This window comes from Mangifera indica, chromosome 11 (assembly GCF_011075055.1).
Source record: "Mangifera indica cultivar Alphonso chromosome 11, CATAS_Mindica_2.1, whole genome shotgun sequence".
Lineage (NCBI taxonomy): Eukaryota > Viridiplantae > Streptophyta > Magnoliopsida > Sapindales > Anacardiaceae > Mangifera > Mangifera indica.
The window spans coordinates 14,142,278-14,160,636 of NC_058147.1; the positions used below are offsets into that span (position 1 = coordinate 14,142,278).

Sequence of the window (18,359 nt, forward strand, 5' to 3'; positions counted from 1 at the left end):
GTAAAGGGGTGCGTGAAATCGTAAAAGGGTGCGTCAAACTCTGAAGGGGTCGTGAAATCATAAAAGACGACATCAAACTCTGAAGGGGTGCGTGAACTCGTAAAAATGGTGCATCAAACTCTAAAGGGGTGCGTGAAATGAGAACATTAATAACCCTTCAACTAATAAAACAAACATAACAGGGAAGATTAACAGTTTCGATCAAAACCGAAAACTGCCCATCTTCGATTCACAATCAGTAAGCCAACATCGAGAAAAGTGTGGCAATGTCATCCAAGTCATCTGAATTATCTCAAGTTAGTGTTTCCTTGTACATTGTTAACATTGATTAGAGTTAGTGATATTTGAAAAAGGTTTTAGGTTTTCTATTTTTGTTGGATGTTTGGATGTTGTTGTTGATAGGATTTGATCACAATATTATTAGTGTAGAATATAATGTGATTGATTTTGCCAGATTGATTGTGTTGTTTTGTCGTTGTCAAAGAAGGAAGGTTATTCTGGTTGCATGATGGACCTTCGTGCACCCCTTCACATTTCCAGATGCACCCTTTCATAATTTCATGCACCCTTTGGCAGTTTGACGCACCCTATTTACAAGTTCACGCACCCTTTCAGAGTTTGACGCACATTTTCATGCACTCCATACTTTCACGCACCCCTTCATAGTTTGATGCACCTCTTCACAGATTGACGCATCCTTTCACACTTTCATGCACCTCTTCACAATTTTCATGCACCCCTTCACAGTTTGATGCACTGTTTATACTTTCACACACTCTTCACACTTTCACGTACCTATTGACAATTTTCATACACCCTTTCATAGTTTGACAACCCTTTTACATTTTCACGCACCCCTTCATAGTATCACGCACTCCTTCACACTTTTACGCACCCATTCATAATTTCACACATCTCTTCATAATTTTACGCACCCCTTTACAATTTCACGTACCCTTTCACAGTTTCACGTACCCCTTCGCACTTTCACGCACCCCTTCATACTTTCACACACCCTTTCATAATTTTCACACATCCTTTTACACTTTCACGCACCCTTCACAGTTTTACGTACCCCTTCACATTTTCACGTACCTTATTTTGGATGGATTATTTTGGTTATTGGTTTATATGATTTAACATTACAAATTGTGTTGTTTTTACGAGTTTACTAGGGAATTATAGTTAATAAGCACCCTAGGGAAAGAAGGCATAAAGATGCTCATAATTTCTTTGCAAAGTTAAAAGTTCGAAGTCATGTGGAAACAGTAAAGCAAATCAGAAGCACTCTTAATCATGCATAGAAAAAATTATTCAAAAAAAGTTGTTTTGGGAAATTTTTAAAGATGCAAACTTTGAAACATAGCTCTAGTTTATTACATTTTGTACTCTTTCAACAAATCAACAAAGGAATGCTAGGAGAGGAATTATAGTTTCGGCTTAATGGGGTCAATTGTAGATTTGACCACGTTGAATTTGCTCTAATAACAAGATTGAAATTCAGTAAAGAGATAGATAAAGGTAAGATAACAGGAAAATCACAGTTCAAATAGAGGTATTTTCCAAGTAACAAACCTATGACATATGCTCATCTGGCAATACTATTTAAAGAAAAGGGCGTGAAAAAATAATGATGAAGATGTTGTTAAAATATTTGCGCTATACCTACTTTACTATGGACTATTAGGATTAGACAATAGAAAAACTGTATTAGAACACATTTTTCATATAGTGGATGATTGGGAGACATTTAATTCATATTCATAGGGGACACTTGTTTGGATGATGACTGTAAAATCTTTGGGTGAGGCTATACAAAAAAAATATGATGAAGTTTGAAAAATATATCCACCATATTCAAAGAATATCCTAATATTAACCTATGGGATGAAAGGATATGTAATGACATTTCAGGTAATGTATACTTTGCTTTAATATTTATGTTTAGCCTAATTACTCAAAATATTTATGTTTATTGTTTATATTAATAATATATTTTGGTATGACAGATTTGGATATATGAAATATTTAATAATCTAGAAGGTTTTGTGGTTTGTAAATCCCTAGAGAAGATTCCTCTAATGTTGAGATGGAAAAGTTTAGAATATCCAAGTTGGGAGGAGGTTAATCATATTTTGGACTCTTCTCAAGTAAGTTATTATGATGTATAACCCAATAATATTAAACATCTATTCTTACAACCTTTTAACTAACCTATTCTGAATATTTTCAAGATGTTGTAACTCCTCATTTGATTCCATCCACAGTTGAGAGACAGTCATCCTAGTACAAAGATGTTATAGAATACATTGATGATAGAAAATGATATGATACTACTCTTGTCACTATAACATTTCCTCCAGAAATCCAATCTACACATTTAAGTTGGAGTACACTTGTTCATAGGCAACAAAGTACGGTTATACGTAGTCTTGTGCCATTAGCTATGCAGCCGCCTGTGCATAGCCTTATTATATCATCACCTCGACTAGCAGAAGAAACACTTACTCGTATGGATACGATTGCATTCGCATGGATAAATAAAGATAAACTTGAACAACTTCAAGAGCTTGTCCAAGGGTTTATGCACAAAGTTGATGAACGACTTGGAAACATTAACGAGCTTCAAGTGATACTTGAAGCACGTCAAGCATTGACTGAAGCTAAGTTGACAGAACTTCAACGTAGATACCATGCAACCCCCACTAAAGAGGTAAGTCTTTTAATCATATTATTTATTATTTAGAATCCATAGTTATATTTTTAAATAAGTGATAAATTTTGTCTTCACTACTGTTTTTTTTCCTAAATTCTAAGATGAGTCAAAAAAAGTAGTCATTAAGTTTTCTGATAATGTTGATGTAGGTATCCAACAATTAACTGATGTCACAAATGAAACTCTAATATAACAGTGTTTGAGTACTCGTAAAACATTATGAGGAAGGATTGTTAAGAAGGGTAAATCACTTCGGAGCCCATATCCTTTTAATTGGCTATTTTTTGATGGTTTTTGTCGAAACGGCGACAAAGCAAAAGACGCCTTGGGTCTCGGATTTGGGTCAATTTTCATTGATTCCGACGTTAATTCGAGTCGTTTTTCAATTTAAAACATGTAATATCATTCCTAGCATACATCCAACATGTTTCCCAACACCAATTTCATGCAATTTTAGCTGAATTAAATTCGTGTTGAAAAACGAATTTTGAAAACGAAATTCAACATGCAGATTTTAATTTCACAATATACTTAATACAATTCATAGAAAACATAACAAATACGTATCTTAGGCTCAGATACCAATGTTAGAAATAATTAAACATGTCAGGATCAAAATCTGTGAAAAATGTAAATACAAATTTCGCGTACCCGTTTTAATATTTGATGAAGTGTCTTCGAATTCTACGCGAGGTGTTAACGTTAGTCTGTTTCCACGACGCCATTTGCTCACGTATTGGGAGACAAGATTTGCTGTGTATTTGTATGTTGGGTGGAGAAAATTCTCTGTAAAAAATGGCGTTCATTCTTTTGGGAAGGCAGTTAGAACTTTTAAATAAGAGTCCAACTGTCAATCCAACTGCCAATAACTGCCCTTTGGCAGTTAATCAAATTGGGTCGGGTCGACCCGTCATGGGTGGACCCAGATCCAATATGAAGGATGACAAGTTTCCCATCCCAAACAAACAAATTTTTTTCACCAACGTAGCTACTGCCGGAGTTTTCTCAAAGAATTTGGATATAATGTCAAATCCAAATATTGCCTCTCTTCCAGGTAAGTCTGAGGCTAAGAATTTGAGAGTAATTCGGACAGAGGGGAAGGGATAATCAGGGTTTTGCTTATTTGGTTGGTAGAGAAAGTTTTGAATAACACTAATTAAAGCTTTTAACTTGGCTTTGGTTTGATAATAATAATATTCTTCTTCCAGAGTCGAAACTGTAATGTTATACATTTATATTCACGGTTTTATTGCTATATAAATTATCAATTGCTCATTAAATTTTTTTTAATCACATTATAGAATTCCTTCATCTCTCATAATGCATATTGATTGTATTTTCAATTTACCTTATTAAAATCTAATTAAATTTTCACTTTCCCAGTTACTATAATCTTCTGAGAATCGCATATCACAATAACCAGAGACAGCTCTTGTTTTAATTTAAATTCACAAGGATAAGAATTAGATCTTAAATTTTGAGGTAAGGATAATTGCGAAGAAAGTCTGTTGAATACCAAATTTTCTAAAATGTAACGTTACATGTTTCAGTTGAGTTTCTGAAACTATTTTTATGAACAATAAATTTATGTGCATAAATAATATGTACAACTTTATGTATAAACATTAGCATATTTATGCACATAACATTATCCTTTTATAGTTTGTAATTGAATATTATTTTATCTTTACTTTAAAACTATCCAATTATATCCTGACATATTATGGTTTGTGTACGTAACACTATTCTTTTATGAAAAAGCAACTAATACTAGAATTGATGCTTTACAATCACTAAGTTGTTAATCTATCAAAAATCACAGTGCATAACATATATTGATCATTTGAATTTCAAACAATCATTTTTAACCAGCCCTATAAGCATATCATATATTAAACTTTGGACCCCATCAAAATTACGCTGTTATCTTCATCCTCTGATCTGTAAGCTTTCATTCTAACAAAATAAACCACATCAAATGAATACTTAAAGAACCAATAAAGTGAATTGGAAAATGCTGATCTGCGACAGCCATTTTCTAGGATTATATATAATTCCAGTAGATGCATTACATACCTTAATTTCTACATCATCCAACATAATGCATTACCTTATCCTCCTGTAATGCATCAAAGAATCCTGCAACAGAATTATGAGATGAACACAATAAGTATTCATACTTATTTCATTTCAATTCCAAGTCAATCATAATCATACATATCGTCATAAATTTCATGTTAATAAACTATTATGCCTTTGAGATGTACTTGTGGATTTTACACTTCCTAAGGGTGTATGGACATTCAATTTGAACGTAACCATAACATTCCTTACACTAGGTTCCCTGGTTTCTCTCATCAGATCTTTTGCAAAACTTTTGAGTATCTACAATCCAAGAAAAGTGATTTGAACTATTCCTCACTAACTATTGCTTCCCTTTAATGACAATGTTTAATCTTCTCATGTTCTTCCTAAGAAACTTAGCATAGCAATTTTATCCTCCCCAAGTTTTCTAAATCAATATTTCAAGGCAAACTAGGGGTCAACAAAGTGTTTGAGAACTAGATCAATACCTGATTTCATTTTGTCCGACCTTTTTAGTGTAAGTTCATATATATATATAAAGGGAGTTAATCAATTCATCTAGGTCTATTTCCTCCACATTTCGACATTCCTACATCAAGGTAAATTTTTGAAGAAATCTTTTAGGCAACAAACCCAACACTTTATGAAAAGGTTTAAAATTATAGTATACTTCTCTTAAAGCATAAGACTCACTCAAAATATCTCAAAATTTTGCATGAAAATGTAAAACAGATTAAAAATCAAACAGGTTTACACTACAAAAAAAATAGGTTGTAACGAGAGGAAAATTAATCGTTAAAAGTCTATTTCTCATCGTTAAAGAGTTTTAACGATGGAAAAAATCCCGTCATCACCTGTCGTTATAGCTTCCGCCGCTAAAAGTATTAACAAGAGGAAGAAAAGTCCCATCGTTAATATAAATAACGATAGGTATAAATTCCGTCATTAAAAATAATAATTTTAACGATGGATATCCCTGTCGTTATAATAATATTTACCTATTACTAAACATGATACTAACGATAAATATTCTCGTCATTATAACAATATTTATTGGTCATTAAACATAACATCAACAATGAATATCCCTGTCATCATAACAATATTTATCGGTCACTAAACATAATATCAACGATAAATATCTTTGTCGTTATAATAGTAATTACCTACCACTAAATATAATATCAATAATAAATATCTTCATCGTTATAATAATATTTCATAATAAAAATTTGATTCTCAAGATATGATCGTTGACATTGATTATATCTAATCACAATTATCTTAAAGTCTTTATATAATCCACAAATATAAAAAATAAGAAGGAAAATTATAAATTTCTTATTATAATAATCTCTCTTTATAACCGAAATTAAAAAGTTGTTACAAGCAAATTTTACTCAAATTTTGAATTTGTTACACAGAATTTTACTCAAAGTTGTTACAAGGAAGAATCACATGCAGGTGCCGAAGGTTACACAGAATTTCCAAACCTTTTGTTGTTAGTAGTAAACATCCTTCTAAAGATAAAGATTTTACTCTCCTGCAATAGAAGCAAAATTTCAATAGAAAAAAGCAAGACACAAACCAAAATTACTAATGATCATATAAGAAGTTTAAGAATATAATACCTATCCAACAAAAAAGTTGCCAAAATGCTTTCATGTTGTCTAGCTTTTAAACATCATTCTGCAAAAATTTGAATCATTCGATCAAAAAAAAAAAACACTTTATGATTAGAAGGTATCATTTATCTAAAAAGTAATCATATTTCTAAAAGCAGATTTATGAAAATATAACCTTATGAAGTTCCTGATCAAGTTCTGATAAGGGAAATTCAGTGGACACATTTGGGTTTTGTTGCATAAAATGTTCAATCCTTAGCAATCTCTCTTCAATCTTTGCGATGTGTCTCTTGAGGATGCGATTTTCTTCATCCTTATTATGAAGTTTGGCTTGAAGTTCATCCATCTTCTTTTGTCTAGGATCTTTGAAGTTTTTCCGTTTAATTCCACCCCCATAGCCAAACACATTACTGTGATGTTGTGCTCCAAAACATTTTTCAATTACCTCAATAGTAGAAAGTGTTGGCTCAGCTTGAATAGTCTTTACAATTTGAAGCTACAAAATTTAAATAGTCTTAAAATTGAAATAAAGAATACTACTTAGCACATTTAATAAAAGCATAAGTAGTAGAACATACATGTTTTTCTTCAGTTTCAGGCTCAACCAACTTTCCATCCTTTTTTCGAGTTTCAAAAAAGAGTATTCCCATATCAGGTGGATTACCTTCTTTTCCTCCCTTTTGGTAGTTATACAAAGTTATCAAAAAAATTATATTGAACAATATATATCATAAATAAACAAATTACTATTTATTACCATTTCATAAATAATCTGCCTATGAGGTTTACTACCCGTACGATGAGGCATTGAAGATTTATCTATATGAAAAACCAAAAATAATTATTATTTGACATGTAGCTACAATGAATCAAAACATTAAAACTATTTGACATTTTTATATTCAAAATAGATTATACCTGAAAATCCTTAGTAAAAAAATGTTTAGTCAACCATTCCCAATCTTCTTTCTCCATACCTTCTGGCTTATTTTTTAAAGCTTCAACTACAGTTTTGCAAGGTTTAACATATTTTGCATTTAAACATGATCTCCAATTTACCCATAAGGTATTCATATGTTCCAAAGTGTAGTCACGATACAACTCCATGTCAGGATTCTCAAATTTATCCATGGTGATACCAAAATGTATAATTTTGGACTATGCCATAAACTGTTAAATGAGTTTCAATCACTTTATGACTTCTAGAGTAAGTGTTGTTACACTTTACACATGGACATCGAATTTCATGATCTCCCACCTTTTTTGAAGCATAGTTTAAAAAGTTCTTAATGCCTAATTGATATGCTTCACTTAACCGATCATTAACAAGATTCATCCATTACTTATCGGGTGCCATTACTTATAAAGAATGTCTGAAATTATCAACATCAACACAAAATATATACACAGTAAGTTTCAATTTATAATCCAGTGTACATCATCAATTACAAAATGTGGGAGCTATTTTATTAGTAAATAATCAGTTTAGTTAACAGAACTGAAAATTTGGCTTACTGGAACTTAAATGTCAAGAATTTTGTACTACCGTTAAAAAAATCAGAAGAAAGAAGAAGCTGATGGTGTACATTGTTAGTTAATTGAACTTGACAGCAAACTAGCAAATTAAATGGGCACGAAGAAGACTTTGTCTATATATAGGAAATTGTACCAGAAAGAAAATGAATTCACTCACTGATAATCATGGATGTCAATAATTTATTTAGAAAGAAATTGGATCATATAACAATTTTAATTCCAAACACAGAAACAGCTTTCTTCAAGAAATGTATAATATTAAGTCTTCAAGAAATGAATTATCTGCTATTGAACTAGGACTTGAAGTAACTAGAGAGTTAGAAGTTTCAAGTGTCCAAATTAAATCTGACTCTAAACTGACAATCCATCTAGTACTTTCTATATATCGAAGTAGAAGTCATCTCGCTAAACTCTTAAGCGATATCAATAATATGTGTCATGGGAATTGATAAATGAGGTTTATGCATGTGTTTCAAAAAGTAAATGAAGCTGTTGATTAAATATCCAAATTTGTTTTGAATTCATCTAATAAGTTGATATTCTATTAGGATTCACCAACGAGGTTATAAGAGATCCTTTTGATAGAAAACATCGAAGCTTCAAACTTAAATTAATGTCTCTGTTTTCTGTATCAGCTTTTTTTTAATCTTTGACCTTGATCTTGTATTTTAAAAAAAAAAAACCCTAAACCCTGAAAAAGAAAAAAAAAACCTTCTCCCAAGAGACATCCACTTTGTAATGAATTATCTATGTCTTGAATCACTTGTTATTGAGCTGCCTACTTTGAGCAACAATGGTGTAAATTAATTAGGCAACTGTTGGCAGTGGGGATGTGGAGTACTAATGATTGATATATGAACGTACAAACTATTTTAGGGTCAACAATCTGCTTATCCTAATCCCAATCTTAATGCAAATTTCAGTTTCTTGTTTTCATTCTTCTTCTCAAAATTCACAAACGTTGTTCAAGTGTTAAAAGTATGCTCCATTTATCAAGCACTGCCTTTCAATAGCAAAAAAAAACTGACTTGACTGGCATGTATTTTATATTCGGTATTCCACCTTCGCTAATTTTCAAATTATTAATGTTGACTGAATTTATTGGATTTAAAGTGAAGACATTGAACCAAATAAAGTAAGGAAAGATAATTAGGTGATTGATTATATAGGAAGAAATATATTAATAATGGAGGGCTTGTTTTCAGTTCTGTTAAATGAGTTGCTTCATTCCCCAAATCTTTTTCCACTTGTCTAATACTATTTCTAGGAAACTTTCAAACAAATAATTCTATAAAGCTCAGGAAAGTCAAACAGAATTTATAGTCTCTTGAAAACTATCAAAAGCAGGTCAAAGATAAGGTTCATGCAAAAACAAGCCAAAAAAAGGAAAAAGGAAACCAACGCATCCAAAGCAACAAGCACCAATCAAAGCAAGCAGCAAAAAGGGAGAAAAACAACAAGGCGAATCAGGAGACCAAACAGCACACAAAGAAGGAAACATATATGAAAAATGGAGAATAATTAAATAATTAAACAATGAAAAAACACTTACAAGGGTGAATTCATTACAGCAAGTACTAAAACCCTAAATTTAACACTAGAGAAAAAAAATCACAAACTTACAGCAATACTAACCTCTCCAATTGATTCTACAATTAGCCGCTAAAAAGATTTCCACAACAGCACAAAAAATCGAAACAAGAACAAACTTATTTTAAAAAAAAGTAAAAAAAAATTAAAAAAATTACCAAGACAAACAGAGATTAAAGCAAAATAAGAAGAAATGAAAAGAGTAATTAAGTGCTTAAGAAGAACAATCCTTGAAATTCGTAAGTAAATTGATGTGAAGAGAGAGAGTTTCCTTGGTGAAGAGAGTACAGGGACGCCTCAGCCTCAGCCTTCTTTCTGTTTATTGCAGGCGGAGAGTGGAGATCAAGAAGAAATGAAAATATAGCTATCAATATAGAATTGCAGGCGGAGAAGCGGCGCCATCGGAAGCTGTTTATTGCTCTATCCCAACCTAAACTCATGTATGAACATGAGCCCAACACATTTTGGGCAAATCTGAGCCCAAGAATGAACACGAACACAAGCCCACATTGCGAGCCCGATCAAAGTTCAGGCTTGGTTTCACTGTTCTGAGTATTTTTTAGCCAATCCTGAGCTGTTTTCCTGTAAACTGAGCCGATGGCAATCACTAATAAACTAAAAATATTTATATTAGTTAAAAATATATAAAAATATCTAAAAATGATGTAAAGAAATATTTTAATTTAGTTCAATTCGTATTCCTTTTTAGATTTTATATACTTATAAAATTAATAACGACAGATTTGTAAGTTATTTTAGTGAGAAAATTAAAAATTTGTCGTTAAAAACATAAATTTATTTAGTTTTAACGAGAATATATATAATTAGTCGTTAAAGTTATAAAAGTAATAGTTATAACGACGAGATATTTGTCTTCTCGTTAATTTTCTCTCGTTAAAGGCCATTTTTTTTGTAGTGTTAGGTCCTTAAACTTAATTATAAGTCTTCTAAGTCTAGTTGTTATAACAATCTCGATTCCCTTATTTTTTATTCTAAGTTTGTATGGATTGCTATCTCACAATTAACAAATACTTTCATTTAGTTCATGAAAACTACATTAAAAATAACATGAATAGCCTTATAATTCCAATTCGAAAGTTTTAGTTCAATAGTAGTCCATAGGTTCATGCCTCTTTAAACCTTTTTCCTCAACTTAAGAATGCTTCCAGCCACTAACTATCCAAACCCTTTTATCTGTTAATTTTAAGAAAATTCTCATTCTTTCCTTCCAATATATATAATTAGATTCATCTAACTTCGGTGCTTCTATGATTTAACCATCTTCTCAGATTAAATCCAGTTGAAGGAGAGGCAGGATAAACAAAAAACAAATAGAACAAAAATCAAATGCATAGAAATGAGTTGCAACCAACCCTGAGTGGATATACTGAATATAAAAAAAGTTTCAAAACCCAATGTGATGCTAAAATGTAATCGTTTATGACACAAGTTGGTAATGTGCACAAATCACGCTTGAGTTATAGAATCCTTTACACACAATTTGTAAGGCACACAATGTTCGGCAATTACTAAACAAGAAAGTAATGAAGACAACGAGTTTTTACATGGTTTGACTACAAACAAAATCTATATCCATGGAATCATTTCAAAATCACTAAGCTCAGAAAATGTTAATTACAAATAGGAATTCTGTTCAAGTAGTCGAGCTTAAAATCTTTTTCAATTCATTCAAAAACTTTCTTAATAGTATTTTCACACAAGTATGAAATATATGTGAGCATTCCTCTCATATTTGAAGCATCCCAATTAGGATATAATTTAAGTTCCCCTTGAATTATTAAGTTGAAATCCCTTCCATTGCTAAGGTTGAACTTTCTTCGATCCTGAGTCCAAAGACAAGTTATACCATCTATATAAAGAGGTAGATTTGACAGTAGAATCTAAGATATAAACATATTAAAGAAACAAAATACAAAGCTACGAAATAAATAAAAAACACTAAAAAATATATCGGTTTAATCAAGACAAATAATCCATTTTCTTAATGAAGAAAAAAAAATAGTTCATACACTTAGAACAAGTACACGTGAAATAGTGTGTATCAAAATAGTACACATGTCGTGTCATAACAAAATCACTTAAAGACAAAATTAATGTCAAGTGTGAGATTATATGTGTATTTGAAATATAAATACATAATACAACTATATGCTCACAACATTGTGGAAAAAGAAACTAAAAAAGGGGATCCAATGGTCAGGGTTTGCAAAATTTATTTACATCAACCTTTGATCTTATATAATGTTAAGTTTAGTGAATGGGAAGTTACAGGCAAGTACCATTAGTACATATTATTTAACCAAGTAAAAACTGTAGCCAGCTTGTCAAAATAAGACATTGATGCACTAGTCTCACCCACTGGAGTCATTAAAATTGACCATGCGAAATCCAAGTTTCCTAGTCATTTTATAAACAAAAACAAGATGATTGAATCTATTAAAAAACTTAGGAGTGTTAACGATGAAGATGATATTGATCCTAGTCAGTGGTCCAAGTCTAGAAAGTTAGTAACAAAGTCGACAATCAATTAGAGTAAAAAGAACATAGTTAACTAAGAGCTTGTCCAAGCTGAGCCGCTGCATGCATATGAGATGATGTACCTTCACATGCTTTAGGAGTATTTTACAAGTTCTAATTGAATAATTTAAATGGTACGCAGCTTTGCTGCTAACAAGTATGTGTGTGTGTGTATATATGTTTGTTGTATTCAGATACTGGAATGAATGAATGAGCATAACTATGAGATGACAAAATGTTGAATCGTAAAACCTTCAAACCATACATACCCGAAAACATCATTCCAACACTAGGAGCATAAAGAGCCCATCTATGTTCTCCCAAGAATATCCCCAATATTTGTTTCTCAAGCAACTAAATTAAGCAACCAAACAACTCCTCTAAATGAGAAATCAAATTTCTAATGAGATGACAGATAAAAACATGAAAAATTGTAGCAAAAGAAAATCCAACAAGCAGCCTGACTTCAAATAAATGGTTAAAAGGAATAAAATAAGAGATTAAATAACTAAATGGAATCACAAAATTCTTAAACAAAATAGATAAATTGCATGGAGGCTTAGACCTTGTCTTTTGTTTCTAAATATGCATTAGGCCGGAATTAGTTGCTAATTTTTTTTAATATGCAGTGCCAACTTCCATGGTAATTAGATTCTAAATAACATATTTGTCTAGTATACCTAAATCAGTCAAACAACAAAAACAAGTATAATAACCTCTTATCAATAAATCAATGACTTATGCTCGGCTATGCAATCTCAGCCTTTTTTTCCTTAAAACTAAAAAATATATAAATTTAATAGTTGAATTAGCTGTAAATTTGAGGAAGAAACCGTGAGTATATCCATCATACCAGTAACACGAAGTCCCCAAAGTAAGACAATGTAAGAGCAATAAGCCACTGCTATTTCTCTTAGTTGTTTACACGATTTCTGCAGAGTCTTTTAGGATGCGGCTCTGCATCCTCCTCAACAGATCCACCACTGCAACTCCCAAATCTGTCAGCTTCCTCCTTGGTGGATTCTTCTACAACTGCTTCCCCAATATCCTGATTTATGGTTGCCAATTTCTCAACAGAACCGTCAACTTGGATCAAGTCAGATTGTGCATATAGAGGACAGACACCACAACTTTTCACCTTACAACCTTCTATGTTCCTCATGGGATATTTTTTAATTGGGGTGAACTCAAATGAGGCTGTTGTATAATCACCATTAAGTAGCTTAACATTCATAAAAGGACTATACCCCAATATCAAGTGATCAGACTCAATTATCATGCCATCCTGTAAGGCTGCTCCAGTCATGAAATCGCATCGAAAATGAACAGTATCAACAGAACTGCTTTCAAATCGGTAACTACAATTTACATAAATTGCTTCCTCATAACAACTTCTCTCATCAAACGAAAGAACAGCACATAAAGCAAATCCGATGAATCTTCTATTGCACCAATTCTGATGTAGCTGAATAGTTACTAAAGATTCAGAACCTCTATAGGTGAACCAGTTAGGAATTTCACTTCCAGGTAAACATAAGCTGACTGTTGGTATCTCATCACTTCCCTGTAATTAGAATATTTATGAGTTATGATGAGAGAGGTAAAAGAAGTGGAAAAACTAGAAAGAAAGAGTGAAAGAGAACCTCTTCATAGCAGAGTCTCAGTAATGTAGTTGCCAGAAGTTGAATTCTTCGCTGTAAATCTGCCAAAGTATTGATGCATGTCTTCTGAAGTAGATTCAGACAATTTGTAAACAAGAAACTTATATTAAACCATTGATCTGAGCTGCAGTGTTCAGATAATTTTTCAAGTTCAGATGCATCTAACTCTTTTAGACTAGAGGGAAGCTCCGGTAACAATTGAAGCCGCTTGCAATTTACTACCTCAATATATTCTAGACATAATGGAAGCTCTGGTAATGATAGAAGCACATTGCAGTTCTCTAAGTAAAGGTTTTTCAGTTGAGAAAGTTGCTTGAAATTGGTAGGCAGAGTCTCAAAAGGGTTTCCAGATAAATCTAATGATACCAATGACGATGCACAGCAGAGATGTTTTGGAATTTCTGTTAAAGCACAGAAAGATAAATCTAAATTTGTTATCCGTTTCCACTTTGCAACAGAGGAAGGAAGCTGATATATAGCAGCTCCTGTTGCCTTAAGCTTTCTCAAAACTATTAAATCCCCCAAGTTCTCAGGCAACATATCAAGTTTCGAGCATCCAGTGAGATCAATTTCACCCAAAGATGTTAAATTGCAGATGCTGCTTGGAATAGTCTGAAGATGCTTGCAATCCCGTAATCCCAAAGAGCAAAGCCCAATTAGATGTTGAATTGTAGATGGCAGTGTCTTTATTGCTGTTCCATTTAAATTAAGCTCTACCAAATGTTTCATTTCCTCAAAGATTTCTGGGAAACTTTCAAGTTTAGAACAGTTCCAAAGATAAAGCAACCGAAGAGACTTCAATTTGCAAATGCTAGTTGAAATACTCTTGAGCCTTGTACATTTTGTCAGGTCTAATAATACAAGCTCACTTAAACATTCTATCGACGAAGGAACTTCCTCAATTGCAGTCCCATTTAAAAAGAGTTGCACTACATTCCCCGAAATATGAGGAAACTCAGTGAGATTAATGCAAAAGGAGAGATCAAGAATTATATGAGAACCAAAATGAATGTTTCTTGGAAAGACTTTAAGACTTTCGCAGCCCCGTAAACATAGGAAACTAAGGTTGTTCAAATGTTGTATAGATGAGGGAACCTCAACCAAGCTTCTGCATTCTTCAAGATTTATAATCTCAAGTTGAGGGGCTTCTGACAGGTCTGGCATCTTAATCAGGTTCTTGGACTTATGAAGGTCAATTGACTTTAAATTGAAGGCTTCCTGCAGCAAAAGATGATTTACGGGACTAAATTAGTAATGCTGATCATGAAGCACAAATTTTTATATAAATAAAAGAAAGATGTATGTGAATAATAAATTCTACCTTTGTTCCTTTCCAGAGTTGTTGAACATTGCTACAAGGTAATTTAAGTTGAACAAGGTTCTCTGGGGTAAAGTTTGATGGCAATGTTTTCATAGGATATCCAGCCCAATAGAGGTATCTCAACTTATCAGAAAGATATTTTAAGCCTCCATGAAGCTTTACTTTGGAAATATCCACAGAGTCTTCGTAAAGGGCATGATTATAGAATTTAATCAATCTAAGATTACACATATCTGCAAATGCTTTTGAACTCAATTTCAACTCTTTAATTTTGGACATATTTAAGAATATGCCTTCAACTAGATCAGTCCCCTAATAAACCAAAAGCAATGAATAAGTCAAAATAGAATAGATAATTAGTGAAGTGAACATCTTAACACTGATTGTTTATTACAGGGATTAAGGAAAGGAAAGAAATATATATAATCAAATTAGTTAGACTCCTACCTTATTGTTTTTCAATATGTGGTACATATCTTCATGATGCCACAATCTGCTACGCCTGCCAGGTTCAGTTTTCGATTCTTTGTAAACAATATCTCGACCCATTTCTTGTAATAAATCATGCATTTGAAGCTTATTGGCTGATATTGTTACCAAGGATTTATTTAAGAGGCTACCCAAAGAGTAATGGCCATCTAATAATTCTGCAACACAATCTCTATCCTTCCCATTGAAAAAACATGCAATATCAAGAAATATACTTTTTTCTTCACTGCTTAAACCATCATAACTAACTTTCAACACATCGTAGATTTGAGGATCGCAAAGCCTTTGTAAGTTATACAATGCACTTTCCCATTCTCGTTTGCTCTTTTGGTAAAGGGAGGAGCCCAATACTTTAAGAGCCAATGGATTGCCATTGGCAAAATTTAGTATCTTGATTGAGAGCTCCCGGAGATGCTCCAAGGGATGGTTTCCTTTGAAAGCATAATCACTAAAGAGTTGAAGAGCTTCATTATAATTTAATCCCTCAACCTCATATATGTCATTGACTCCAAAACAATGAAGCACTTGCTTATCTCTTGTTGTAATGATGATTCTACTTCCTTTACCAAATTGACGAAGCCCTCCAGCCAAAACCTCTAATTGTCTTAAATCATTCACATCATCAAGGATAATGAATACTTTTTTGCGTTGAAGTCGCCTCTGGATATATTGTGGTATAACAGGAGTGCCTATTTTGAGATTTTCTTCCAATAACTGTGAAAGAACTTGGTCTCTTATGTGAACTAATCCATATTTTTCCGATTCTTCTCTAACATTAATCCTGAAGCAGCAACCTTCAAATTGGCTTGAAATTTGGTTGAAAACAGCTCCTGCAATGGTTGTTTTACCTATACCACCCATTCCCAAAATTCCTAAAATTTGAAAATCAATCAACCCAATATATAATAACGATTTTACTCTCTCGATGCGTGAACTTAATCCAATTAGGCCACTGGAATCATTCGAGTATGATGCATCTTTCAATTTCTCCAAAATATCATCAACAATTTTCTCCACAAGTTGTGCGTCAGGCCTACCAATGTGAAGATTAGTAATAGTTAGTTGAAATCGACCACCAAAAAATACTAGAACACAAAGTTAACAGATAAATATAATCCTAGTTCCACAGCAAGCTGAATGATCAAGGCAACTTTCTAAGAGTCCTCACTTGAAAAATTGCTTTTTGTTTATGACATTAAATGAGATAAATTTTCCATTGTTACTTGCAAGACAAAACAGTCTCTTTTAAAAAAAAAAAATGTAATTAATGTAATTACTGTAACATCCTTCTTAAATTTAAATCATTTTTGAAAATTGAATTCAAATTACTTTGCCAACAAGTAACATTATCATGCCGTACATGCCAATTTAATATCATGGAAACTCAGTATGTGTTTTTCCATGTCTTTTACAAACCCAGAAAATTATTTTCATGTTTTCTCCTTCAAAGGAACAGATACACACATACAATCACATATATTTTTATAAAAATTATAATATATATGGACGTAGAGAAAATTAGATTTACTTGGTGACAGAGGAATCCCATCCTGATAGATTGGCAGCATCAGTCAAAGCATCCCTCCATTTCTGAATCTTTTCTTTCATATCCTTGAAACGCTCTTCATGCTTTAAAAATGAATCTTTAAAACTTCCGTTCTGTTTACGTACATCTGATGGATCGACCTGGTAGAAAACTGGTATGACCATTTGGCCGTTCATTCGTTTGCATTCAAGGATCTTTGATAGTTCATCTAAGCACCATCTTGAGGAAGCGTAGTCTTTTGAGAAAATAATAACTGAAATCTTTGATTCTACGATTGCTTTCAAAAGCATAGGTGAAATTTCATCTCCTCGCTTGAGTCCTTCTTCATCAATGAATGTTTCAACTTGTTTTCGACACAAAGCGGCATAGAGATGGCTTGTGAAGTTATTACGTACATCCTCACCTCTAAAACTAAGGAAAACATCATATTTAGTTTCAGAGGTTGGGGAAGAAGATGATGATGAAGCCATGGAGTTAAAAAAATACAGGACTATGGAGAGAAGAAAATGACAGGACTAGAAGAAGTTTAGTTTCCACATAAAAGAGAGATACGTGTATTGTCTATTTCTGCTCATAATTCTTTCTGAAATAACTTTTTTGCCCCTAGAACATCCTTTGAATTTCATACCTCACCGTTCTTCAACCAAGTACCATTTGCTTTTTGAATTTTTGACGAATCGCTTTGAAATTAAGCAACGCGTTGAAAGTGTTGCCCCGTTAGATGAAGCATGGAATATAGTTAATTAATACCTTATGATATAATATATATAAAAATTATATATAATATAAAATGTATTAAATTAATAAGATATAATAGATATATAATATAATATGATATATATTATTGATATAGATGATATACCTCCTTAAAAAAATGATATAATAGAAATGCAGATGAGAAATTTATAAATTTTTAAAGTTATTTGAGATATTTATAAAAATTATAAAAATTGTATCATACGATATAATATGATATTTGATATCTGATATAGAAAATTAAAAAAATTTTAAATTTTTAAGATTATTTGAGATATTTCTAAAAATAATAACTCATCAATTAGATTTTTTATTATTTTATTAATATTTTGTTATCTAAAATTTATATCATAAGATACAATATGATATTTGATATATGATATAAAAAATTAAAAAATTATTACACAATACAATATTTTATTATTTTGTGAGAATTTGTTAATTGAAATTACCAAAATCAATATTACCCTCATAATAGTATTAATTTTTTTTTTTA

The 18,359-nt window shown here is 32.0% G+C and overlaps 1 protein-coding gene across 4 annotated transcripts; it reads right to left on the reverse strand.

Moving 5' to 3' along the window:
- Nucleotides 1-4,697: 4,697 nt before the first annotated feature.
- LOC123229555 (disease resistance-like protein DSC1) lies at nucleotides 4,698-17,656 on the reverse strand. Of its 4 annotated transcripts, none has more exons than XR_006504914.1 (7): nucleotides 17,090-17,656; nucleotides 15,520-16,594; nucleotides 15,073-15,384; nucleotides 13,734-14,969; nucleotides 12,944-13,654; nucleotides 7,184-7,189; nucleotides 4,698-4,855 (listed from the first exon to the last, which is right to left on the reverse strand). XR_006504914.1 is itself a non-coding variant. In XM_044655449.1 (5 exons), exons 1-5 carry the CDS (start codon nucleotides 17,575-17,577, stop codon nucleotides 13,004-13,006), a joined length of 3,762 nt encoding a protein of 1,253 aa, XP_044511384.1. In that variant the 5' UTR covers nucleotides 17,578-17,656; the 3' UTR covers nucleotides 12,620-13,003. The 4 variants fall into 4 exon arrangements, 1 of the variants encoding a protein (XP_044511384.1); XR_006504916.1 differs by having other exon boundaries at nucleotides 15,520-16,433; nucleotides 17,090-17,279; XR_006504915.1 differs by lacking the exons at nucleotides 4,698-4,855; nucleotides 7,184-7,189 and adding an exon at nucleotides 11,014-11,396.
- Nucleotides 17,657-18,359: the final 703 nt, after the last annotated feature.